General features: G+C 42.6%; 1 protein-coding gene across 1 annotated transcript; it reads left to right on the top strand.

The window, feature by feature from the left end:
* The first annotated feature begins 337 nt into the window (after positions 1–337).
* Positions 338–26875, top strand: mast3a (microtubule associated serine/threonine kinase 3a). The gene is made up of 27 exons (XM_061084354.1): positions 338–779; positions 4079–4167; positions 4928–5000; positions 8761–8781; positions 8938–9016; positions 11496–11653; positions 14529–14604; positions 14860–15069; positions 16211–16312; positions 16537–16669; positions 17575–17660; positions 17903–17988; positions 18195–18403; positions 18520–18658; positions 18917–19049; positions 19152–19317; positions 19417–19518; positions 20029–20151; positions 20278–20393; positions 20577–20758; positions 21016–21137; positions 21235–21423; positions 21872–22095; positions 22480–22602; positions 22760–22896; positions 23323–23507; positions 23617–26875. The coding sequence occupies exons 1-27, from the start codon at positions 694–696 to the stop codon at positions 24498–24500; spliced, it is 4233 nt and encodes a 1410-aa protein (XP_060940337.1). The 5' UTR covers positions 338–693; the 3' UTR covers positions 24501–26875.
* The last annotated feature ends 924 nt before the right edge of the window (positions 26876–27799 follow it).

Here is a 27799-nt window from a genome sequence, read left to right as displayed (position 1 = left end):
ACAAATAAAGGAAAGGACAAAGAGGTAAACATTTTTCTTAAACCTTGTTGTTCATTTTCCCCAATAGAGTTTAGTGACTAAAGTAGTTACACATTAACATGTTGAGGGAAGGAGCACTGCCATTCCTCTTACAAGTAGGGATATGATATAATCAGAAGATAAGCCTCTCGGTCTTTGGGTGGTTCATTGTTGTACTGGATGACAGGAGAATTCCGGTAGCACCTGAAGGCACCGCCGGCTCCTCCTCCCCGGGAGCTGATGCGCCTGCGCGGTGGACGCTGCTGCTGCTGCTGCTGCTGGAAACTTTGTGTCACTCTCTCGCTGTTTGGAAGAAACAAGACGTCCGTGGGTTCCATGTCGTGTTCCGCCGGAGCCTGAGCCGTGCCCGCGGGGAGACGCTGCTGAGAACCGGGGCGGACATGGCCGCCACGCCCGCCCGGAACCATAGAGCTGCCGCTGCACCCGCCTCCGTGTCGCGGGTCCTGGGTCAGTGTGTACCGGAGCTGCTGAATGGAGTCCGAGCTGCTGGACATCGCGTACTGGCCTAGCTAACCACCACCAGCAGGACCACCACCAGGACCTCCAGGACCACCAGTAGCACCACCACCAGTAGCACCACCACCGGAGCCGGGGACATCATGCTCCCGATTTGAATCCTCATATCTCATTCGGCTTGTATCGGTCACCGCCACCATGTCTGACCAGAACTACTACTGGACCGTGCTGCCGAGCTACAAGACCAGTTTTGTGACTGGGGCCATGATGAAAAGATCCAAAAGGTAACGACGACCTGCCACGACGTGTATTTATATATCTCCCTACACGTGTAGACGAGCCAGACACAAACATGTCCAGTGTGTCTGTCATCAGCAGCTCCCCCCCCCCACCCCCCGCAGGGAAGCAGCAATGATTTTCCGAACCTTAACGTTGAGATGATGGTGGTTTCTCCGCGGCACGTAAACCCCCCCCCCCCCCCCCCCGCCCTCCTCCCATCATCACTGTCCCCTTCACGTCCCTAATGTCACCGTGTGTGTGTGTGTGTGTGTGTGTGTGTGTGTGTGTGTGTGTGTGTGTGTGTGTGTGTGTGTGTGTGTGTGTGTGTGTGTGTGTGTGTGTGTGTGTGTGTGTGTGTGTGTGTGTGTGTGTGTGTGTGTGTGTCACATCCGCCCTAGTTTTTGTTTCCGACAGAAACGTGGCCATTGTAGTGTTCAGTGTGTGTGTGTGCAAACTGCATTGTCTGCTAGCAGCTGTCGCATAAAACGACACAGTCCCAGTGCTGATCGATGCTCTGACTGTAAACGTGCTGTTTATTTGTGAGATAGATGTAATCAGCAATCACAATATGGAGGACAACATGTCCCCCCCCCCATGCCCTGTAAGGACTCAATGTGTGTTTTGACTTTATCTTAATCAATCACATTTTTTTCCTATTTGTCGCAACACTAATATTTCTGATCTATTTCTTATTTGCAGTGATCCTACAATGCGTCTGTAAAATGGCTTTCAGTGTCATTGACAAACTAAATGAGAAAACATATGCAGTATGATGTATAGCTTTTGGAATATAAGCAAAAATGTTATCAAGGTTTACATTTTCACATCACACTAATTATCGGTTATTAATCAATAAATGTTGCAGTTGTCATTAAAGCAGCTTTTTAGCCTTGAACGTTGCATCTTGTTCTCTTAGGAACCATCTTGTTCCTTTAATATAATATATAATCTTTAACTGTAGTTTAGAAAAAGCAAGTCATTGTTTGTGATACAAATATTCACGACTTCAAAAGTTTGTTCGGAGAATTGCGCTAAACCACTAGAGGGATTACCACAATACTTGGTGGAAGAAGGTGCTATGGGTCAAGGAACAATCATTACATTTTGGTGTGGATCCAGATCAGGGGGCGGAGGTGATCTTGATGAAAAAGACCAGGTTTATTTAATGAATAATTAGAATGCCTTTTTGGTGCAGCCTGATTTAATTTAAGGGGACAGTTTGACCTTGGCGGAGGTTTACCGAGCTCTGCTGGGTGTTGTTTTAGTCTCTAAATAAATTCGACCCTTGTTAGATTGCTGCAGATTGAAAAAAAATATCGCAATAATTACTGATATTGCTCCATTGCCAAGCCCTATCGTAAAAAAATCCCCAGTCCCCTGTCAAACTACCCTCTTTTTCCATTTAACAGCTTGGGATCATGCATCAGTCATGCAGCCCACTGAGCACAGCGTGGCTTTCAGCGCAGCTCGGTGAATAAATGCGTCCCATTCACCATCAGCAGACATGTGAAACTTGCAGGCCCTTTACATCTCAGTGGCCTGTAGTCATCATCCTTCATGGCTTCATGCAACACACACACACACAAACCACCATTGTTTGGTCTTGAATATGAGTGGCCTTATCGTGGCCAACTGTTGATTAAGCTCACGTGATCATGTTGTGACACAGTGATGCTTTCATGCCATTTTTGCTCAGGCTCTATAGTGTGAAAGGGTTGTCTGTTTATTTTCTGATAAGAATAAAATGGCGTTTGCTCATCGTGTATTATGTTGTAGCCAAAGTCCAGTTCTTATTAGCTCTCCCTCTCTTTTCTCGGTTGCTTTGCCTCCTCTGCCACATTTTGGGTTGGGGGGGTCATACACCGAGCGAATCTGCCTCAGCGCCGACCCAGAAATGTCAGGCTCTGTCATCGTTTCACCCCCTCAATTATTTTAGGTCACTGCCAGAGAGAGATGGCATCGGCGTCGCCGAGATGAAACAGAGAGCATGATGGGATTACACCCGGTGCAAAAACAATCTTAGAAGAAGCCCCAAGTGTATGTTGAATGAAGGCATTGGCACACATAGCACGGGATGTACAGATGGCTGAAGGCCCCATACATACAAAAACAACACTATTAACATTCAGACTTTAATGAACTGATTCATAACCACACTGGCATCTGTGTGGGCGAGTCACAGTCAGAGAAAAGCCGAGTATTTTTAGTACTAGACTGATACTAATATTGGGGAATAAAACATTTCTACAGTAGATACAAATTTGGAATGATTCCTATTATTTTTCATGATGTTATCAAACACAGATGATAAATAAATGTCATTGAGGCTTTTTATATTTAACATCTCACGTACAAAAACGTAATTTCAGAACACTATAATAAAAAAAATCACAAATATAACCAAATATATTGAGCTTGAGTCAGGAAAACAAATAGATTTTCACTCGATGTTTACATAGATGTTTATCCTGTCTGCAGTGTTTGTACTGTAAACGTTTTCATATCGGCAAACATAAACGCCTGTTGGGATTTTGAACGGCCAACAGAGGAATCGATTGGGTCTGAGTTCTATCTGCAGCTTTTATGCAGGTCTTCCCGTCACCTTCGACAAACAGCTGAGCAGAGGAACAGGCACTACAGCTGCAAGTTGAAGTCAATCAGCAGAGCAAAAACAAAACCAGTTTTTATCTAAACAACACTAACAATTACTTTTATATTTACAGCACTAGACCACACCTCTTGGAAACTGTCTCTATCAAAACTGGGCAGCATGAGCTATGAGCAGAAGTAACACGTGGTGATGAGGAGTCGAGTCCTCTGTACCAAGTTGCATTAACTCTTGAGGCTTCAAGAGTTGGAACAACAATCTGACTATTGATAAGCAGTGCCTATGGATTTGTTTTTGTTAACATGCATAACAAAGCAAACACTTCATACTTCTCATTACTTATTGAAAGTTTATTTTAGTTTGTGGTATTTCCATTGTTTGGTTAGCTTTTGTGGTCAGCAGCTTTTCTTCTGAGGAGCACAGGAGGAAAAAGTAAAAGTAACACACTACATTCTCAAAGAGTGAGTGTGTTTACATATAAACATGTTTGTAGCTACACCGTTGCTTTGACCATCACAGCCATCAGTGTTTTCCACAACTGGAGTTTGTATGTGGACTACAGTATGTTTTCATTTTACATGACTGTTTACAGCACTGATGAAAGAATGATAAACAGCATGTGCCTCTGGGTGATTGTGTTCGGAGCTGCACAAGCGAAGGTTTCATCTCATCTGTTTGTTTTTCCTCCTCTCACAGTTCCCGGAACAACAAGAGAAGGACTCTGGCGGTCGGGACCCCGTCGCCCACGCTCTCACGGCCGCTCTCACCTCTCCCACTCGCCACAGGTACCTGTGTGTTGTTTTTTCCGTTCTCTTGTTGTTGTGGCAATTAGACTTGAGGTTCGTTGGGCTTACTGTAATAGATATGATTGCACAGAAAGCCGACTAGTGAGTGAAGCTAAGCTGATGAGATGAACAGTTTCATGTGACAGGAGAACGCTGTGTTGGGTTTTCGTCTAATGTGCCTTCAGCCTTGTGCTTGTTTGATGCTGAATGTCACAAGGTCTCTCTGTGGTGTTTATCAAGTGTTTATTGCTGTTGGATTTTAATGAGCCCATATTACAGTGTATAGGACATGCAATCATTTCTCCCCTCATGATGATGTTGCTTCCTTTTGGCGATTCATTCAGCTACTTGACACTGAGAGTCATTCATTCTCTGCTCACGTATTTTAAAATTTGATTCAGGGTGTGGCTTTAATTTGCCCACAGGGACTGGCATGGAAACCTTTTATGACACTTTCAAAGAGTTTGTTATGTTGTGGGATCAACAACAAGACTTTCTGCTGAAGCTGAAGTTCTTAAATTGAGCAAGGGAGAGGCCTAGTTTACTTCTACGAGCATGTTATTGTGATTTAGTTTAGAAGCTTTAGGCTGAAACATGAAATGACAAACAGGCTGCAAAATGTATGATTATGATCCAGGTGCATATTTCAAACTGAGCATGTAAAAAAGGGGATACACCGAGATTTAATTCAACACTCCAGTAATATCGTTTCTTACAGCTGAGGATCAGGTTCTGTAACGGCTTGTTTTTGTTTCTTCAGCTGGCAGCAGCCCTTCAGAAAGCCCCAGAAATGTCTCTGCCAGCACTTCTGCCAACTTCCAGTTTGCCCGCAGGTAAGAATGAACTCAAATGCTATTTAATATGGATCTGGTCTAAAAGTCCTTTGGCTCAAACAGCTTACTTCAGTAATGTTTCCTGTATCCAGTGCATAAATTACCAAAACAAAGTGGGTGATTTATCAAAAAAACACTTGTATCCCGATCACAAACTCAATCTAAATCGAATCTTGCTTCCTATGAATCCATGAAATGTACTGATGACCTTATCCAGATGTGAACCAGCCAATGGACCTATTGGTTTTAACCATTTAAAACACAGTTTTGCATTTAAGCCAGGGTTGGAAATCCTGGAAATGGTCACACTTTGAAGATTGAAAATATTCTAGCAGTGTCCGGGCACTGCCTGAAAAAGGCTAGAAGCTTTTCTGTGACTCGCTCATTAACCTCTGGCTATCGTCTGTGCTTCGGCGGTATATGTCTCTCTGGCTTGTGAAGACTCCGGTCATGCACAGTGAGAGCACGAGCAGGTTGCATGTAGGCCTGTGGGTCTGTTAATGACAGACTTGTTTCATTTCATCTGGTTCGATTGAAATTATTGGTCTTGTGTATTAGAGTTCTGCGACGGCCACAGTCACCGGCTTTTGCATTTTTTTCAGACAACCTATTTAATTGGTGGCCATCCGTAAAAGGATTTCAACAAATAAGATAAAAATAGATTCTAAACAACGTACCAATCCTAGCTTTAAAGACTGTTTTCCAAATGGTCATGCATCAATATCTTAAAAGCCTTCATAGTCCACGATTTCTACTTCACCATATCTGGAGCTCAACAGAATATGTCAGTCTCAGTCACCTTTTTTCTTCATTGGCTGCTTTTAATGATTATTCAGCCGCTGCAGCAGCTGTACGTGATCCATCACACACTCTCTTGTGAGGTGGTTGAAAAGGTGTTCCGAGATTTCTTCAGATGTTCTACAGATGTCTTTGATTTGGTAGATTCGGACTCAGCGGAACCACTTTCGAGGTCGGTTCCTTGTTTGGCAGCAGCTCCTCATCTATCATGCTGCCAGTTCATGTGTACCCTGTAGCTCATGCATGAAAGATGACTTGATTCGGTCGATCAGCACTTCAATATAGTAGGAAGTCATTTCTCTTGGTTTGTAAACAAAGCACAGAGCCACATTATTAGGCTATATCGAGTGTAAATGTCATAAAATGCCACAATCTTATCACATCTTTATGATCATTCAAGATCTAAAATTATTAGATCTGATAAGACTGCTGAAATTCAAAACATTAGAAATAACTGCCTGTAGAAAGTCATAATTTCTTGTAGTGAGAGTTCAATAGCCAGTGTAGTCGGGGTCGACTAAGTAAAAATTGGCTCATATGGACTTAATCAGAGTGTTATCCTTGTTTTATTTTTTTAAACTATACCCTTCCCGTTTCTATAAGAAAACTGAGTTGCATGAATAGTGAACATGCCCTGGCTTCTTCCCTTTTGCCCATGTAGTAGAAATGAGGGATTGGGAGAAGCGAGTCCAATCAGCCGAAAGGCCCCAGGGCCGCTCTCTGGAGATGGTTCTTGGCATTTGTTGAGACAAATAATGTGGCAAGTTGCTGCACACACACACAGACACACACACGCAAACTATTTACCGGGACCTCTTATGATTATGGGGAAAAGTTTCGGAGCTTGCCCTCTCATCACGCTTCTCGCAACTGTTTATAGACTCGCTGGGAGGGCGCAGTGTATACAACTGGCATCATTTTCTAGTGGAGGAAAACTAGTGTGTTATTTACTTGCTAGTGAGGAGATTGTGGCATAGAGCATGTGGGCTCATTCTGAAGGAGTTAATAATACATACATATAAACTTCACAAACGTGCTCAGTCTATCTGCCTGAATGTACTTAAAATGTACATTTATGCTGCTTATCTTATCTATCATGTGTTCTGAGTTAGCTTTTATTGTTGCAGTGCAGTGTAGCATATTGCACCATAAGCTCAGGGATGGAGAGGGGATGTCTCCTGGTGGAATCGGCTGCATGACTCATCTAAATTTATTGAGACTTTTTAAGCTGCCAGTGTGTAGACAGCTGCTGCGACTGCACTTTTCAGATCTCTGCTGGGTTTATTTGTTATTCACACGAGCTGTATAGCCCGACTGCTTGTGCAAATTTATTTTCATGTAAACATGGAACACCCAAAATCGCTGCGTAATAAAAAAGTCCCTTTGATGCAAGTGAAGTAAAACCATGGTAAAGAACAATCCCAAGGGTGAGGCTCCCAAGGGTTTAATTGCAGCTCCCTTTTAAACATTGAAAATGCTGTTTTTTTTTTAACTATTGGGTGTGTGGGCTGCCCACAAACAGGTCCACAATAGTTATTTTTTCTCCTTTTACACAAAGTATTTATTCTAACATTAATTTAAAACTGCATTTGAATGTTATCTTCCCCTTAAAGCTATGGTTGGTAATCCTTGAAAGGAGCTGGCTACACTTAAAAAATATGCAACCAATACATTAACCAGCTTTCAGACATGCACTGAACTTCAGAACATCTCCTTACATTCTCCGGAGGGGCTGGATGTGAGAACGCAGATGTCTGAGACAGAGGCTACAGACATACTCCCTAGTTTCTCCTGCCAGCCGTCTTTAGTGAACACTCTGGAGAATGTGAGTGTCAGGTAATGTGAGAACACAGGATCCTCCGGAGGATTCACCTCGAGTTTCTAACATGCAACTGATGCAAAACCTTTAAAGAAAAACTATACAAATAGCCTTGGATTTAAAAGTAGTGCCATACACGTAGAGGACAGTGACCAAGACGTGAAGAGAGCTTTTGATAATGTTTATTGACGATGCCAGCACCGGGGTTCATACGTAGCGTGCCGTGCTTTATTACAAACACGTCTGAACTGAGAATCTTGCTGCATTCCTCATATGTAAAAGGTAAATTCTAGTGAAAGTCCGGACTCAAACATTCGCTGGAGGTCAGGTGTAAAGCGGCTTTAGTGACAGAGACACACAGGGCGCGTTTATTACAATCCTGCTATAGGGACGTGAAGAAGATTTCAACAAATAAGATAAAAAGTGTTTCAGAAATAACTCAACAAACCCTGCCTTTAAACTTTGAAGGACCTTTATTCAACCTCTGAGGTTTTACTCTCAAGTAATGGATCGCATACATATCAGATATAAACCAGATGAGAAAGCACACATGTCCAACATCTCACTAATCCTCAGATCCCGGTGCAGAACAATCCAATCCCATCGCGTCACGTCTGATGAAGCTGTGTGTCCCCAAGAGCTGATGTCTGCAAAACATTCAACCATTTTGTCAGCATAGATCGAATCAGTGAAAGAAACTGGGCCACATCCTCAGAGTGCCATATTGAACTGAAAAGCAGCGGTGATAGAGGCAATGATACAAGTGGAAATTCACACATTGAGGTTGAGGTTTTCTGTGTGTAATAGCAGCCTGGCTGGGGTGCGTCGTGGTGTGTATGTACATGTTGTTTATGAGTTTACTTTCTCTGTGTGTGTGTGTGTGTGTGTGTGTATATAATGAGTCACAGGCTCCCAGTGCTGTTGGTCCCAGTGCTGCAGTATGATAGCATCCTGTCAGGTGTTCAGCTGCAGCAGACCACCACTGGCTGTGAGCTGTGACAGACAAACAGAACTATGACTCTGACAACTAGTCTTGTCACGATCATTAAACACTTTTATTTTTCTCTCTCACCCTGCCCCTCTTTGTTTCTGCACCTCTCTTCTCCTCCCTTTGTGTCTTCCTCTTTTTTTGCTTTTGTGCAGCCAACTGGCCCGAACTGAACGGTAAGAAAACAACAAACCTCTCAGTTGTTAAACTTGCATGAGAAGATTGTTTTTTTTTTATTCTAATGAGATTTTGCAGGTCTAGAGAGGACATGCATGTTTGATGTTCAATGTCAAGTGGCCACTGAGGAGTGTGCACCTTTTTTGTCTCTGCAGACCAGATGGGCGGAGGTGGTCTGTGGCGTCAGTTCCCTCGTCTGGATACTGCACCAACGCACCCAGTTCATCAGTATCTGTAAGCTCACACTGTTCCTGTGCCTCTGTGTCGCCCTCTTTCCTATTATCTGTAAGACCTGTCTGTCTTTCATTATCAGATCATCAACATGTCTCCAACACATGCCAGGAGAGCATTTATCTTCCTGTTTTACTTATTCTCAACGCATCAGTGACTTTACAGTGATGTCATTTCTTACGGTTCAGAATGACTAAGTCAATCAAACTTTATTTGTATGCACTTTTCATATAGGTTAGTGCAGTTTGAAGTGCTTCACAATTGACTGATGAGCCAATAATTAGACAAAAAAAATCCCTTCCAATTATACACACTGCTTTTAAACGGTAACATATTTAAAATAGCTTTAAATGCACCATAAATTCGTTTACACCCTGAACCACGATCGTCTTTTGGATGAAGTGAAAAAACATGTGTAACTTTAACCCAACAACTAAAGACGATTCAGTTTGTGTTATAGAAGTTGAAAGTGATGCTTCACCTAAAAGTTTATTAGGCAAGTTGTTTAAACATAAACAAAACAAGATACTTGACCCTGTTCTTGAGATTTGTCTCAACTAATTCAGGCTAGCTTGAGGCTTGATGTGTCAACCCTGGATATGGCATGTTCTTATTTTGAAGGGAAAAAAAGGCAACTGAGTAGAGAGTTGAAACTGGATCATCTCATTTTAGTTAAGAGCCCAATTTTCTGTGTGTTGCCAATATTTCGATCCACATTTTGCAGCAAAATGATTCCTCTGTTTACACACTTAGATATAACCAATGCCTAGAGCACCAGTGATGCTGGTTGGTGAAGTGGACATGCAAGAGAGATTTAAGTAATAATTATCTCCCTGCTGTGAGAATGAAACTTTACTAAATCTGTAAAAGCAAATATTTGGATGCTGATGATGTCATCTCTTTTAATGACTCAGCTAAAACCGGATCTATCCAGTGATGAAGCATCCTTCCATCATCTGCCTTCAACCACAGTTTCCACAACAGAGAGGAAAAAGGAATGAACCCTCACATGCCTTTCCCACAGTTTTTCTGGGAATGATTCACTCAAGAACGGTTATAATTGACGATGGACTGTTTTATATTTTGTGACAAAATACACAAAAGTTGGACTTGGTGTGGTGGGTTTTTCTGGCAAAATGCAACTATCAACTCTGTGTTCGTGGTGAAACTAAAGAGATTAAAGCATTCAGAGTGGTTGGAAAGTCATACACTGTAGTTAATGTTTCACAACGTCACCATTCTTCTTGGATAAATTACTTCATAACTAATTGATTTGAGCTCCACTCTGCGTAGCCGCTTCAGACGGAGGGAAAGTACAGGGATAATAAGTCTAATCATTAAAACAACAGGTCTTGATGAAACGCATGCTTTCTCCTTCCTGCCTGACATCACCTAACGGGGAGGGGCCGTGCAGTGTTTTCAAATGTTCTCACTCAGCTTTTCCTCTCAGGAAAAAGTCAAATGAGGGGAGCTAGTCCAGTCTCCCCGCTCCACCCAACGGTTATTTGTCGAGGGTTTCTGTGGCGATTATCTCGAGTTTGTTCTTCAAAGTCATTGTCGAAACTGCAGACGGTCGTAGCAAAACAATGCCCAGCTCCTCGGGAACGGTTGTAATTTTGCACGGCCAACCACATGGCTTTTAGTCAGTGAGGTCACCCCTCATCGCACAATGGTCCTTTCAGGCTCGCCGTCAGTGAGGTCTTTATACTGCTCTCACTTGCTTCTGACACGTCTACAGTTTCCTCCTCGGGGTGTCTTTCCCCTCCATCTTTTTTATCGCTTCTTTTCTGTCTCTTTCATGCTCTTGTTTTTTCTGTCTTCTAGTTTCTTTTTCACTCTGTTGTTTTTTCCTCTGTCAGACGTTTTTCCTTCCTGCAGTCAGTCAGTTCCCTTTGCTCTTCCTCCCGTGAAACACAAGATCCCAGCCAGATGGGGGTTCTCATAAATTCCAGGCTGCGTGTCACATATTTTGGCTTGGAAAGAGAGAACCAATGCATGCATGGCCAGCGCAACAGCTGGTGCTGCCTTCCTCGGGGTGCGCTGCAGCAGGAACGGACAAAATGCTGCTTCAGGGGAGCAGAACACTAAATCTCACAGAGTCCCCTTTTTTAAAAGTAAAAAGGGGATTTGTGATGTTTTACTTTGCTGCAGCGTTTCTCAACACCCCCTTGTTAAGTCTTACATCTAATTTAGATCCATAGAAGAACACGAAAGCCTTTAAGACTCTGGGTATTAACAGTATAATGAGTGAATATATGAGAGAGAGGAGTGGTGTGACTTATCAGAGGAAGCTCAGGATGTTATATCATCAAAGCTGCAAAAGCAAAACCTGACAGTTACAAATGTGCAAAGAAAAGTAGGCTATGAAGAGAATAAGTAAGTAAGTAAGTAGTTGACACTATTAATTAGATATTTAAAGGGATTACACTTATTCTTTCTCAATGTAACTTCCCTTTGTCCACTGTCTGCTTTTCCCTCCCAGTCCTCTTCTTCCCAGGAGTTATTGCACCAGTTGCCCTTCCAGCCCACACAAGATGATCTCCACTTCCTGTTCAAACATTTCCGGAGCACGGAGAGCGTGGCGGACGAAGAAGGAGCACACCCCCCGCCCGCTGTCAGACTCCGCTCACGCAGTCTCAGGTAGTTTGGAATCATACAATAACTGCATGGACTGTTTGCTTGTTACACAAACATTCCCATAACACCACACTGCACTGGAAGAGAGATAATGATGCCCTTAGGGTTGAGCAAGAGAGCGGATAGATGTCATGAGGTTTGGCACTGAAGTCAACTCAAACACACTAATGTTAATTTCTGAAATATTATTATACCATAAATAAGATACTAATATAACCAGTTTTAAAAGAAGTTGAATTATCACGGTGCAATATGCCAGTATATCAGTATGCTAGCTCATATACTAAACTGTCTGGATTTGATAAGTGTAGTCTTGGTCGACATTATGCACAGAATGCAGAACACTGTGAAGGAGCTGCTCACGGCTCAACAAAAACTTCATATATAAGCCTCACTCTTGTCCTTGTGTCTAAATGACTTATTTAAGCTTGTAGGTCAATTGGTAACTAAAGGGTTAACATGCTTAACATCAAGGCCGTGAGTGTGAATAATATTACTAGAATGGCACTAAGAGAGCGCATACCTCCGTCAAGGCCAAACAACCACCCTATGAAACCACATATTCTGGTTCTAGGTTTCTATTTTATTCGCACTGAATTGTACACACTCACACACACCAGTCCCATAAATATACCAGAGTTCTTAAATCCATTAATTTTTTTCGGAGATATCAAGGACAATGTTGAGAAACAGCGTATCTCACAATGTTAAAGAAAGTAAGAAGAATTCCCGTATCTACCCCATGATCCATGATCCAGTGCATTATTATCGTTTCTGTAGTTTTGGCGTTATGCTGCTATGTGACAAACAAACACTAAAAACATAACCTCTTTGATAATTAAAGCAAACGTTATTTTTTCATATTCAACTTAAGTAAAATATTAATCATATATTCTGGTAAAATGTTAGCTCAAAAGCTTTGTCATCATTTCTGTGGCCCTGCTCAGGTGTCTGTCTTACTGTAACTGCATTGTGATGCTGTGATCATTCTGCTGCACTAAATGAATGTGAGAGCTATGGAGCTCATATAAATCTCACAAGCTTAAGACACACGATGTGCATCACACCTTGTGTATACATTTCCTGTTAAGCAGCTACTTACCCAAAGATGGAATTAAAATATATTTATGAGAGACAAATTAATGGTTAGCAGGGCTGCAGCCACTGAATATCCTACAGTGAATAATGGTGTGTAGTTAATGAGCTGTAAAATGAAATGAACGAACCCTTAGGATTTGAATATGGCGTAATAATTATCTTGCGTGTTTCTGGAGGAAGCCTCTCTGCTGGTTACTGGTAATCTCCTGGGAAAGAAAACAACAATTTCTCATCTAACAAGGGCAAGAGCTTTGGTGTTGAGGAGTTGTGAGATTACTCCATCCAAACCTTTATGATGTGTTGTTGACCGTCTTGCACACATCGTGATGCGTTTTTGTTTCTGTGACATGTTCCTGCCTGTGGCACACAGTCACACATACTGTACACACACAATTAAAACACAAACCCACATGCACACAGATATATCCTGAGGCTATCCTCAGGTTTACAAAGAAGGTTTAATACTCTAGATAAGTCAACTGTTCTATGTTTGCAGAGGTGGTTGTTTTCTCCTTGCAGTCAAGACTCAAGTAATCCGTGTTATTAATATCTTAACCTCTTATAATATTGGTTGTTGAAAGTTCTGAATAAAGTTAAAGGTCTAGTATGCATCAGTATGTTTAATCACATTATCAAAGATGATTCCAGCAATATTTAAACCCAGAGTAATCCTTGATTTTATTAAAGGTAATGGGACGTGTCATTTAATTGAGTCATAGCCGCTTTCATTGCCATTTGCTGCGTAATGTGAACACATAATACATTACCTCATCTATGAACATGAAATTTGTCTGAATCCTGTCGGGTAGATTTGTATTGACAGTGGTTGTGAGGACAACAACATCATCAAACTAGGCATTTGTTTGTTTTGATTGAGTTGCATATTATACATTTAACAATTGTCCACTTTTTAGTCTGATTGTAGAAGTTTATGTTCCGGAATTTTTTTTTCTACATGTAGAAAAGAAACATTGTGTTTTAGATGGTTTGTTCATGTGACCTCTGGCTGATCAGCTGTTCAGAGATGAAACAGGAGATACAAGAAACTCAGTAACAACAGCAGAGAGAAAATCCGTAGCCTACTAAAATAATGTAACAGACTTTTGCAATGCCATTAGACACATCTATATTACTGCATGTGTTGACTATGGGAATAGTATGACTCTCCATGTTGCTCTAAAATAGCTCCAGAGGGTGTGTGAAGCATTTCATAGGGGGCAAACGGTGGCTGTTGCCCTCTCTGTGGTGACCCAGAAATAGTAAAGTGCTTGTCGCATGTCGATATTGTTATTTGCAGTGTGATGTATTGGGGCACCCAGCATTTCTATTTTGAACACGTGATGACAGTTCATAGATATGTAACGTGTATGAACGGTTTAGAAGGTGCCCCCTCGTAACTAAAGCCCCCTGCACACAACAGATGTGGTCACGGACACTGCACATGATAACTTGATATGAAATCTGAATCTTATTAGTGTTGCGACGGCCGTAAACACTTTGAGCTGGAATTTACTGATCCAAAGTTTATAGATTTTGTGTAGCTTTAATATTATTTTTGTTATTGACCTATTATTCTTCCACATCAGTATATCATCTGTTAATTTAACTTACCTTTTTTTTAATGTAATATTAACCTCTTCTCCTGTTTCATCACGTCTCCATCCATCCTCTAGCATCCATCATTTATTAGTTTTACTGTGCAATAATATTGTCTGGTATTTATTGTTGTGGTATTTCTGATGAATTTGTGTGTTTCTTCTTTTGCCTGTTTCCCTTCCAGCCCTGGACGGACCTGTGGAACATTTGACAATGAGATTGTCATGATGAATCATGTTTACAAAGAACGCTTTCCGAAGGTAGAATCGCTGCTTTTCTCATCTTATTTTTTTTTTCTGTCTCAATTTGAAGTGTTGCTTATGTATCTTCATGCAAAATGATGATCTACAATAGTGTTGTTGAGCTTTGTTACACAAGGAAACAAGGACAGGAGATTTTATGCTCCTGGCAAAGTCAAAATCTCGAGTCACTCACCACTGGGATTTAAAGTAACAGTTAATAAAGTACCACTGTCACTGCTATAAATGACTTCCTCCATCTTGCTTGTTTTCCAGGCGACGGCACAGATGGAGGATCGGCTGCTCGACATCATCGCAGAGTGTTCCCCGGGCAGCGCTCTGCCCCTGGCCGACGGCGTGCTGGGATTCATTCAGCACCAGCTGCTGGAGCTTGCCAGAGACTGTCTGGACAAGTCCCAGAAAGGCCTGGTCACCTCCAGGTACTTTGTGGAGCTCCAGGAGAAGCTGGAGAAGCTGCTGCACGAGGTGGGTGTTCTCCATCTTCAGCAAATCTTTAAGAAAAATACTGTTGCCCATTTTGGGCACTGTTTATTATTCATCCAGTCAGCCGTGTCTGTTTCCTTCTAATTTACTGCTAGTGGGTTTTTGATGGTGCTCAGCTCAGATTTCCCTCTGGGACATTACAGCATACGACACTGTAACTGCACTGGGATTATTGAATTGAAATTGCCTGTTTGATTGGCTGTCATCCGAAGCTGACTCCAGTTCATTGGCAAGTAATGGTGTTGTCATTTTCTATTGTTGCATCGATTTGTGTAGTGGTCAAGTGTTTGCTTATGTAATGATTGATTTCATGACCTTTCCACCAACAGTTTTCCTGCAGCAAATGCTGCCTTCTGCTAAATAAATCACAGCCTCTGCTGCAGAATGACTTTCTCTTTTTATTCAGAAAGTTGGATAATCTTACAATGACTTCATTTCTAATGGGGCCATAGTCTGCACACTCTCTCATTGCGGTGCTTTTCGGTGTTCTTCCAGTTTCCTAGCAGCTTTGTTTATCCTACAGTTCAACAAGGAAACACATTTTGGGTATGATTCCCACTAAACCACATTTCTAAAATAATTTTTCATCCCAGAAAACGTTTATTTTAAGCAAACAGTCCCATGTGGTAAAATGTTAATATGGTTTACTTTGTCCCTGTGCTTGTTAGTTTTTCCGATGGATTAGTATTTCATGCTACTGGGATTCTGTTTAAATATTACCTTTTAAAGAAAAACCTTGTAGCTCTGACTCTAAAACCCTGACTGACATCACTCTTTCACCATCTCTGCAACACAGACTCTGAACCTGCTGTTTGACCAAGGCAAGGCAGTGTTAGACTAAGATATGCAGACAATGAGATTCAATAATAGTGTGTTGGCAGGTATTATTTATTAATCTGGCAAGGAAGCAAGCAGAAATGAGCATTGATGCAATATGTCTAAATATCAGCCCCTATCACTTGAATCAACAACAAATAAAGTAAGAAGATGAAATAGGTGCTAAAAATAATGTGAGGCAGAGTAAAGTGCCTCTGTGGATGAGCTGTCGTGCCAATTTGCACGAGCTGTATGGCAGCACAAGTTGCAATAATAATCCATTATCCTTTGTCTTTTTCCTGATCAGGCGTACGAGCGTTCAGAGAGTGAAGAGGTGCCCGTCATCACCAAACTGGTCAAGAAGATTCTCATCATCATCTCCAGGCCTGCCAGGCTCCTGGAGTGTCTGGTAAGAATAATTCACAGACAAAGTAGTGATTATATGTAAGTGACACAACATTTGTATAATGTTCAGCAATGTAGAGCTTTGAGTAAAGTGTCCCCTCAAATTAAGTCGTGATGACAGTAATAATACCAGCTGTTGTTGTTATTGGAATAAGCCAAGCGCAATCTGGACTTGTTGGATAAAAGTGCAATGAAATCACAACACGTCTTTTGTTCTCTCTTCTCCAGGAGTTTGATCCAGAGGAGTTTTACCAACGTTTGGAAGTTGCGGAGGATAACGCTAAGGTCGGCCAGGGCATCAAGACTGATATTCCCAAATACATCATCAGCCAGCTCGGCCTCCACAGAGATCCTCTGGAAGGTGCAGCACCAGAATAGTTTTCTTTCAATTTCAATTGCACTATATTTTTGTGCTGAATGGGTTTGATGGATTGTTGCCGTGATTTTTAGAGCATGATCTTATCATTCAACAGTATTGACTTTCTTCAAGTGTGCATCTATTAAAAGCTATACCTCTTTCACACCAAAATTAGCAGGTATACATTGTTTTTTAAATGCGGACAAACCCACTAAGAAAAAGAGATTGAGTTCTTTCCCATTGCCAGTAGCGGAGTTTGTCTTTCTGTTTTTTTTCTTGGCGATACCTGTTTGACCCCAGAAACTGAGAAGCTCTCTCACCTCGCTTTCTTACCACTGTTGCACATTGTTCCCAAGATTTAAAAAACAACAAGTACACAAACATTCATGTCTATTTTCTCGCCAACACACAGAAGTTAACTGTGCATCATGAAGTTCTGCTGAAAGAGGGCAGCGCTAGATTCGAAACTGCCAAAATGAAGAAGAAGTTAATGCCAGGTGGAAAAAGGGCTTTATATTCTCTCCATACAACTCCATGAAGAACTAATAAAGATCAAATAAATGTAATTGCAAACTCAATTTCAAACTTCCCTATATTTTTCTCAACTCTGACATGTTGTTAATCGTTCCCTCTCCAGTCGTGCAGGTTGTGTTTTCCCTACAGGACAGCACTGTCTCTTCCTGGACTGAATTTGATGCCGTTAATCATTCAAATCAAGAGACCAATTATAAAAGAATCCCCAAAAACAAACGCCACCAAATTTGCTATATATATAGTGACAGCTGTCTGATTTTGTTATACTCAGCCTCATTAGTGTAATTGCTGACAGTTGATTAAACATTCACTGTCATCGTTGGAGCTGATTGAAGCTGAATGGAGTTTGATCTGTGTGTCTGATGCTGTTACAGAGATGGTTCATCTGGAGCAGACGAGCCCGAGTCACAGGTCGACCAGCAAAGATTCTGACGACACTGGAGAGACGACACTCACGCAGGTATAACGCAGCTTAACTTGGAATAGCAAAGATTAAAATGAGTTTTAAAGAATTAACAGTGGTGTGCAGAGGAATCTTGTTCTGAATAACTTAGAGTGGAACAACACTGAAGGGGTTGATTTAACAGTTTAAGTGGTGAATGGAGCACTTGTTTTATAGGCAATGGAGTCATGCCTTTTCAGAAGTAATGCAGCAAATAGGTTCCTGTTATTTTCCGTCTCATTTTCCGATGTGTGATTCAGGGCCGAGCAGCATGCACCCCTCCTCGTAGGAAACCACTGGAGAGTGACTTTGAGACCATCAAGCTCATTAGCAACGGCGCCTACGGGTGAGTAAGACAGACTGACTCTCTTTGTGGACAGTAAATTAATGAGTTTTTAATGAATAAAAGCACAACGACAAAACTCAAATGAGGATGCTTTGTTGTTATATTTTTGTGTTTACGGACTTGACACTGAGCATTTTGTCTTCTTCCGTTCCTAATGTTATCTCTCAAATGATCTCCCTTCCACATCTGTCCCTTCCTCCATCCAGGGCTGTGTTTCTGGTGCGCCACAAGGAAACCCGTCAACGTTTTGCCATGAAGAAGATAAACCGGCAGAACCTGATCCTTAGGAACCAGATCCAGCAGGTGTTTGTGGAGCGGGACATCCTAACATTTGCAGAAAACCCATTTGTGGTTTCTATGTTCTGCTCTTTTGAGACACGGAGGCACCTCTGCATGGTCATGGAGTATGTGGAAGGTAGGGTCGGTTTGGATTGGACTCTAAACTTAAACAATTAACATTTATTCAAAGTTTTCCAGCTTTTCACACTGATCTCACAGAGCTCATCATGTTGGCCTCCTTTGTCCTTAAAGGTGGGGATTGTGCAAACCTATTGAAGAACATTGGTCCTCTGCCTGTGGACATGGCGCGGATGTATTTTGCAGAGACCGTCCTGGCGCTGGAGTACCTTCACAACTACGGCATCGTACACAGAGACCTCAAACCTGACAAGTAAGTCTGCACTAAAGATAAAACAGCCTCACACATTTCACATTGCTTCTCTCTTTTATCTAAGGCAGCACCTCTTTTCTTTCAAGCTCGCATCATTTTGGATTTATCATAAGTTTTTAAACACCAAGTCTTTCTAAAGTTGGAGCCGAACTCTCTGAGATATGCTGCCTTTAATGTTTTTTTTACTGAATCTGGGATTAGTGAATTGAGTAGCGTTTGATGCAACATTAAACATTCTTGTGTTTCCTTCCCTTATAGTTTGTTAATCACCTCCATGGGCCACATTAAGCTGACAGACTTTGGACTGTCTAAGATTGGTCTAATGAACATGACGACCAACTTGTATGAAGGCCACATAGAGAAAGACACCAGAGAGTTCATTGACAAACAGGTTTGTCTCCTCATGTCCTCCTCTCCTCATTCCTTCTGTTGTAACTTTGACCTTATCTGACACCAGTTTCCCGCCCCGTTCTGTTGTTTTTCCTCTCTGCAGGTCTGTGGGACTCCAGAGTACATCGCTCCTGAGGTGATCCTGAGGCAGGGCTATGGGAAGCCCGTGGACTGGTGGGCCATGGGCATCATCCTCTATGAGTTCCTGGTGGGCTGTGTGCCTTTCTTTGGAGACACACCGGAGCAGCTTTTTGGTCAGGTGGTAAATGGTAAGAGACCCTGTGAATGCATTGTGATTGTTTGCTCCTCCTGGAAAGTTTATTTTTGTCTTCATGTTATATGGAACTGGATTGTGCTTCTTTGTCCAGATGACATAATCTGGCCCGAAGGGGAGGACGCCCTGCCTGCTGAGTCCCAGGACTTTATCACCAGACTACTGAGACAGAGTCCTCTGGAGCGTCTAGGAACAGGTTGGTGGTAGTTAGACTGATGATGGGGTTTGGGGGGGGGCAAGGCTGAAAGGTTGCACTGCTGGTCAAGAAAAGGCACAGACAGATTATTTTGTTCCTGTGACCTCTTCAATTTTGGAGACAACAGCATGTGGCATCCCACTGGAAAGTGATTTCATAACAAGTCAGATGTGGAGAAAAGAAAAGTTTGGAATACATTTTAAGTAGCTCATTCACCTACATCACAATTGACATTCTGGATCACTCACTGTTTTGCTTGGTCTTACAAAATATATTTTGGGGATTTGGGATTATTTGTTTTCTGATATTTTATAGAACAGACCAATAAAAGAAAATAATAATCAAATTAATGGATGATGAGAGTATTCCTCAGTTGTGGCTCTACATGAAAGTACACTTATCATTACACTGAACGTTTTCACAACAAAGTGTATAGTCTGGTGTCAAAGGAGGCTCTCCTTACATTTTGGCTGAGGATAAGCTGTAAACTGTGTTTAATGCCTTTTCCAGGTGGAACCACTGAAGTGAAGATGCACATGTTCTTCTCGGGTCTGGACTGGAACGGGCTCCTGAGGCAGAAAGCTGAATTTATACCTCAACTGGAGACTGACGAGGACACCAGCTACTTTGACAGTAGGTGGATTCATCCACAAATACACATATTTGTGAAGCAGGATGCACTACTACGGATGTCTGATTTATTTTTTTTAGCTGTCAATTAGGGTAAAAACTATTGTTCCAAATGTTTTAATCTCACAGCTCGATCAGAGCGCTACTGTCACATGGACTCAGATGAAGATGATGATGAAACAAATGATGATGAATCGTCCCTGGAGCTCCGTCAGTTCTCCTCTGTGGCCCATCGCTTCAGCAAGGTATTTGTTGTGGCTCTGCTCACTGATCCTCATGCAACTTCCTTTGCTATTACCAGATATATCCAATATAAATAGCTTATTAATTGACAGAATACAGTATTTGTGTGAATTCTCGGGAAAAAAACAGCCACAGTAACAAACAAGTAGAGCAAAGGCTCACCCCCCTTTCTGCTTGAACTCTAGGTGTACAGCAGCACAGAGCACCTGTCCACCTCTACGCCGTCCAGCCAGAGCCTGTCGTCATCGGAGCGAAGCCACAGCGAGGAGAAGGAGGAGCGCTGGGAGGGCAGGAGAGTCCTCTCTCCTGGCGACGGGTACAAACAATCGGCTTGTGGAGACAGGAGGGCAGATGGACACAGGGGGAGGTGAGAGCAAGAAACACCAGAGAAAGTGATGTCGTTATTATGAGAGGAGAGCGAACCGAGAAGAACTATGAGTTTCTTCTCTTTTCATAAGATAGCAATGAAAAGGCCAAATAAAATACTGACATGATCTTGACTGAAAGACATTTTGTAGCCTGTTGTTTTTGTTATTTCTGGTCCATTATTGCAGTTTTTACAGAGAAAAAAACGTTTCCCACTTAACCACGTGTTTTATTGAGTGATCTTTTTCTCCTTTGCAGTCTGCGTCCTCGTGCTTCATCCAGTTCCTCCCAGTCCGAGCGCAGTGCCAGCCCGCTGGTGATGAACAGCACCCAGAGCCTTGACATCATGCCTCACTTTGCCATCTCTGCAGAAGAGGAAGGTAAGGCTTTCAAACACAGACCTATGTATTGTCATTTGTCTTGATATTTTGCAATTGTTAATCCTCAGTGGTGTCACTTTTTCCTTCATAATCATAGACGGGATGGTTTCCAACCTGCGGCGCATTCGTCTCCGGAGCAACAGCACAGGGACTAGGCCGTCCTTCAGGAGAGGAGCATCTCGACGGATTGCTCACCAGCTGGAAACTCCAGAGAAACCCCGATCCCCAGCTGGCAAAGTCCCCAAGTCTGCCTCTGTCTCTGGCCTTTCTCTCATCATCACTCCAGGTAGACTAATCTGTACAAAATGTGAAGGAAATACATTTATATTTGTCTTTTACCTTAGTTCTTACTGAGGCTAGTAAACATTTACTTACTTGGTTTATATTGCAGCCACAATTATTTTGTATGTGTTTTTTATAGGCTCCACCCTAACCTAACTATGTTTGCTAAGACTATTCATGTGTTAACAGTGCCCTCTACAGGTGGAACTTGTGTAAATCACAAACCTTTAATAACAATTCTATGTCCATGGCAACTTTCTGACTAAGAATCATGTATGGTGGAATAAGCTCATTTTTATGAATATTATTATTTAAGTAGTGTCGTGGAATTACTTTTATCAAATACTGTACTGTATAAAATTAACTAAAGTAGCAGAGGTAAATTATATACAATCCATAAACATTACATGTTCTTTTCATCTTCCTCTCTTCATCTTCCTCTCCTGATCCAGACGACTCAGCAGCTCCTTCTACGAGCCCCAAGTCTTCCTTGTCCCTGTCGTCCAACCCCTCGTCCAGAGACTCGTCCCCGAGCCGGGACCTGAGCGTCAGCGTCAGTTGCCTCCGGCCTCCTGTGGTCATCCACAGCTCTGGGAAGAGGTTTGGCTTTGCTCTGCGAGCGATCAGGGTCTACATGGGAGACAGTGATGTCTACACTGTCCACCACATGGTCTGGGTACGTGTCCTCATCTCCGATGTAGCTGGTGCTGTTTATCCTCCATGGAACATTCTGTATATTCAATATGTATAAATATATATTCAAGTTCAACATCAAATTATTATGCAACATTTTTAATTTTGAAGATGACAATTTAAAACATGTATAGTTGTCGTGGCCATATTTGTGTTTTACTGTTTCAATTTCTAATGCACTAAATAAATGTTCTAGATTTCACTGGTGTCTTTTTTTTACCGAGTAAGTAAACTGAGAACGCTAATCATAGTAATCAGGTGACACATTGACTATAGTACTAACAGCTGATTATGCGGTTGCTTGACCAGTAATTTTGATCTGAGGTTCCGTGTGTGTGTCTGTCTGTGTGTGTGTGTGTGTCCACAGTGTGTTGAGGAGGGCAGTCCAGCACATGAAGCAGGACTGAGGGCGGGTGACCTCATTACTCATGTCAACGGGGAGTCGGTCCAGGGACTCGTCCACACTGAGGTGGTGGAGCTCCTGCTCAAGGTAAAAGGGCTTGTTATGCCTTACAATGTCTTTTTCGTATATAACAATCTAAATGTAGAACCTCCCTGTTAAATATATACATTTTCTGTCAGGGACATGTCATTTTGTGGCTTTGCACCTGCCTTGTAGATACGTATTTATGGTCTGTTTTAAACAGAGTGGCAACAGAGTGACCTTGCAGACGACTGCACTGGAAAACACTTCCATCAAAGTGGGCCCGGCCAGGAAGTCGAGCTACAGGTCCAAGATGGCCCGGCGCAGCAAGAAGAGCAAGAAGAGGGACGGACAGGACGGGTACGTGAAGGGGGAAGGAAGTCATGACTGTTACATTTTGAACTGTCTGAAACTTGTATCAAAGCTCAGTTCAATTTCACTTTGTCAGTGACCAGCCAAAAATCATACATTTTTAATCTGTAAATTCCATTTTTGTTAATCTGTGAAACTAAAATTGTTCATTTGACATTGATGGCATAGAATTAATACTTAATAAAAAGGGAGCTTGGGTTGCCCTACACAAATGTCATTGCTGTGGACTAATGTTAACAGCCATTCTCTGCAATGCCCCTGCTAATGAGCAAAATTCAAAAGTTGAATGTATCTTAGTTTCTGAAAGTTGTGGTTTTCTCTGGGTATTTATTTCTACTTTTGTAACCATGAAAAAGATAAAAGCAAGAGCAATACAATAAAGTAGATCTGACCTCCACTTTTTCTCATTTGCAGCAGACGACGTAGCATCCTGAAGAAGCTGTCGAAGCACACGCCTCCTCCGCCCATGCAGAGCAGTCGTAGCTTCTCCTCAGGATTCCACCAGTCCTCCAGCGACAGCCTCTCTGGTTCCCCCACGCAGAGTCTCTCTCCTGGGCCGTCCACGCCCTGCCGCTCCCCTGCTCCGGACCATTCAGGAGGTGAGTGAGGAGGCTTTGTATCATCAAGTTCTCTTGTGGATCCTTTGTGCTTTGTGGTTGTCCATTTCTGGAGGAAGAATTAAGTATTATTTCTCTCTCTTTCTGTTAGATTCGAGTTCCTCACCTTGTTCCAGCTCCCCGAACTCGCCTGTTCCTCAGGCCCGCCCCAGTTCCTTGCATGTTCTGGGTCGCTACACCAAAGCCGGCCGCTGCAAGTCCACCAGCAGTATCCCTCCTTCCCCGCTGGCCTGCATCCCACCTCCTCACCCTCTCTCCCCCCAGTGCTCTCCATCCTGCCTCCCCAGTCACCCCAAGTCCCTGCAAGGTTTCCACGGCAAAACGTTGTCCCCTCCCACTATCGCTCGCCATTCTGTACGCCCCCGCAGTGCAGAGCCGCCCCGTTCACCTCTCCTCAAGAGGGTCCAGTCAGCAGAGAAGCTGACGGGAGACAAGATGACCGGAGGGTACCACGGAGACAGGAAGGCCTACAGCACCCGCCGCCACACCATGGAGGTGCCTCTGTCTGAGGGGGAGGGGCTGGAGGACCTAGAAGGGGACACAGCCACCGGGTTCGTGTGCGTCGGTGAGCACGGCCGCCAGGGGCTGTACATCGGAGGGCAGAGAGGCCACCAAGACGCAGCCAGCGGTATCGGCGAGCACCATCGTTCCACCATCTCTCCACACCGTAGCGGCAACCACCACTCCAATGACGTGGTGGTGATGAGGAAGCTGGCGCTGTCGGAACGCAGGGACTCCTTCAAGAAGCAGGAGGCCGTGCAGGAAGTGAACGTTGACGACCAGGAGGAGAGAGAGGCAACGCCGAGCCCAATGCTTCCCGTCACGCAGCCATTCAAGGCGTCCTGGCTCAACTCGGCGGCGGCAGAATCCGCCATGAAGCTGGGAGGAAGAGGATCACAGGGTACCACTACACAGCAGAGGGCCAATCCAAAAACCAAGGAAGAGTTTGGCAGAGATAACAGGTCAACAAAGTGAAGGGAAGTCTGTGACCTGTGACTGTTCTTACAAGTGATGGCCTTGTGTGTCCAGAAAACTGTGACTAAGCCCCATAATCATCATGAGCATCAGTCTGCAGACGGAAGAACAAAATTCAAACCCACGTTCCCAAGTAATATATGCACCCTGCAACACTGTTAACAGAATGAGGGACTGCAAAACTGTGTTTACTCCCTAGACGCTTGTTTTCTCTCTCTCTCGGTTCTCAAATCACTGTGGCACCAATATCTGATGTGATTTGTAAATATTTTTTGTTTACAATGGAGAAACCTATTTATGACTTTTTTTGGGGGGGGGGGGTTGTTGAAAATGCCTTGGATACTTCAGCTGTTCTTATTTCAGGAGTTGCACAAAATCGAAAAAGCCACGCAACAGTTTCTCAATGTGATTTTTGCAGAAGTTGAAGAAAAGAGCAGTAGAAGTCAGTCAATATCATTCCCCGCGTCGTTTTTCTATACCACCATGTTCAGAAAGACACCCTGTATTGTAGAATTCAAAAAGATGTTCTGTGTCGCCTCAGATGTGTTTTTGTGGTGGTGAACATTTAACCTCATCAATCCTGATTGCATTTTGTTTTTTAAAGAAACAAAATATCAACATCAAACCATTTGGAAAGTGTGATGCTGGTGCCAAAGCATGGTTTAAACAAAGAAACCATTCAGAAGAGGAACTGTAGTTGTACATAAGAAGCTTCATGCATGTGTGGGCGTCACCGCTACTCGCCGTCTGTGCTGTTAACTCCTGGCAGCGGTTTCAACCACAGCCCGATCACCCTGCAGGTGTGTAGATAAAGCTTTCGCAAGTACCCTCTTCGAAACCCGGCTGTTTCCTCCGTCTTCTAAATCCCTTGTTGAATCACGCCTCCGTCCGGCTCCTCGCAGAACCTCGTCTCGGTGAAGTGTTTGCACAAGTCGTCGTAGTGGTAGAACAGTTGGAGCGCATTTCCATTTCAGGACGATCTCGTTTCTCTGTGGGTTTCAAATATTGTACAGTGGATGCCACAAGCAAAAATGGCTCCCGTGGCTGTTTTGTCATGTGTATTATGAATGAATGTTTACAATTTAGCGCAAATATGTGTGTGGACTCGTCATGGTTTCTGTTAAATTATTATGAAGAAAAACAACAACAACAACAAATGAATGACAGGGAAAGGCCGAATTCATCCAGATGGAGGAATGAGTCGAGACGATCGCTCCTTTTGTATATTTTGATATGGACACAGTCTTGTTGCAGTACTAATAACCTATGCTGTTGATGTATATTGTATAAACAATGGTGGACCTTATAGCAGCTGTAGGCGGTGTTTCTTTGAAAGTGACCTTGTAAGGGTAGATGGACTCCGAGGTGAGGATCTTTATCTCTTGTTTTAATGATTGTGCGTGGTACACATCCTAGTTAAGTTTTCCCACAGTTTTATTGCACATTTGGATCTTTTTTTAACCTCGTTTGATAAGCCCTGAGTTTTTTTTAACATGAGACTGATTTGAGCGTTAAAGGGAGGAGGGAGATATGAAAGCAAGGGATTTGGTTTTCTGCTGTAGGTTCCTCCTTTGTTTTTTTGTTCCAATTTTGAAGCTGTTTTAGTTTATTGTTTTTATTCAGAAAACAAATTTATCAGCAGCCAACAATGCTTCCAGTCTTGTTGTATTTACTTTGGTTACACAGAAGACACGTGCACCTTGTGTTTTGAGTCACATGAAGGCACATCTTTGTTTTATGCAAATTTGAAGGAACTTGAAGTCTTGAATAGCGGTTATGGATTAGGGGGGTTCAAATGAGACGTAATGACATTGTTTCGTTGAAAAAAAAAATGAATAGAAGTGTGTGGGATTTATCTCTGAATTTCTGATGCAATATACCTGTACATCCTCGAATGTACTGACACATTTTCATTTTGCATCAACACCAAAACATCTCTTCACCTGTAAATTGTATCATCGAGTCATGTTTTTTAAATCACAAGTTCATTTTGTGGGGATCTAAGCAGCAGCAGTTCATCACACATCATCACAAGAAGCTCCTCATCTCTCGTTTTGCCTCTGTGTGTGTCTGTGTGTGTCTGTATGTGTGTGTGTTTGGGTGTGATAAAATCCATGTCATCACACGGGTGCACAACTGTGACTCCACATTTGCCACACTCCTTATTGCGTAGTTGTGTGTTAGAAGTTGTTGTCCCCTCCTCAACCCCACCATGTCCCCCACCATGTCCCAGAATGACAAACTAGCCTTTGTGTAATTCTTTCCATGAGGATATCTGGTGCAGACTGGTGTGACATTGTCTGTTTTTTTTTCTATTGTCTTAACAGTGCTTGAAATAAATGAATTGAAGAGGACTCAAAAGTCCAGGACTACAACAGCTTGTGTGTACCTGTCATTTGTCCCTCATACAACAATATTTGCAAGATTGGGGCAACACAAACTATCAGAATCTTTCTAAAATGTACTAATGGTTAAGTGTCAGTTATACACTACTGATTAATCTTTGTGGTACTAATACACAGGCAAAGTTTAGTATTAAAACTATCATGTATAACCTATACTGCTGCCACAATGATAGGTCTTCACCCAACCTCTCTGATCTCAATTCTCAGGCCATCACCTGCATCAGCACCTCAGTAGCCGTCAGGACACAGGTACAGTTCAATAAGGTGCCACAGGGAAAACGCACCTGCAGCCTATAGGCAGCACCATGACATCCTGGTGCTAACCCGGCCCTTTGCTCTTAATGATAATGAGGCGTCCTTGCTCGTTACTATTTTTGTCTCGTGACGTGTTTGCTGAAGGTGTCGCTCTGCTGTTTGTTTCATGGGACTGGGGTTGTTGGGGTGAAGGTGAGTGTGCATTGCTGGGAAACTGAAATGATGGTGGCCCAGAAGGTCCAAGGGAAATCAAAACACACAACAGCAAATGTGAAAAACTACAGAATATAAGAAATGATTTGTTGTTGTGTTTGGTTATTTCTCATTGTGTTTTATAATTACCTATGTGTTTTCTTATTTGCTGTTGGGTTTTGTGCAACTTACTAACTAACTAACCAAAGTCAATAAGACTAAATACAGATAAAATCCAGATTTGTGCTGTTTCCACTTGTTATAAATAAAACAAACAAAGGAAAGCAAGATACATACACTTATAATAGATAAAGATTAACTGTTGAAATGATAATAATAAAACTATAATAGAAGTGGGATGTGGATTCATGTATGAACAAAGATTTAGGGATTTGTTGTTGTTGTAGATTCGTGCAGTAGTGAGGCCTCACCTGGTCTGTGCAGGAA

The sequence above is a fragment of the Limanda limanda genome, chromosome 13 (assembly GCF_963576545.1).
Source record: "Limanda limanda chromosome 13, fLimLim1.1, whole genome shotgun sequence".
Classification (NCBI taxonomy): domain Eukaryota; kingdom Metazoa; phylum Chordata; class Actinopteri; order Pleuronectiformes; family Pleuronectidae; genus Limanda; species Limanda limanda.
Note: the sequence above shows the minus strand (reverse complement) of the source record. Positions and strands in the feature narration are given on the sequence as shown.

Excerpts from the sequence above, each read along its gene's own strand:
- mast3a (XM_061084354.1), top strand. The coding sequence starts at position 694 with ATGTCTGACCAGAACTACTACTGGACCGTGCTGCCGAGCTACAAGACC. Across the intron at positions 17,661-17,902 it reads GAGAGACGACACTCACGCAG|GGCCGAGCAGCATGCACCCC; the intron begins GTATAACGCAGC and ends TGTGTGATTCAG. Across the intron at positions 17,989-18,194 it reads ATTAGCAACGGCGCCTACGG|GGCTGTGTTTCTGGTGCGCC; the intron begins GTGAGTAAGACA and ends TCCTCCATCCAG.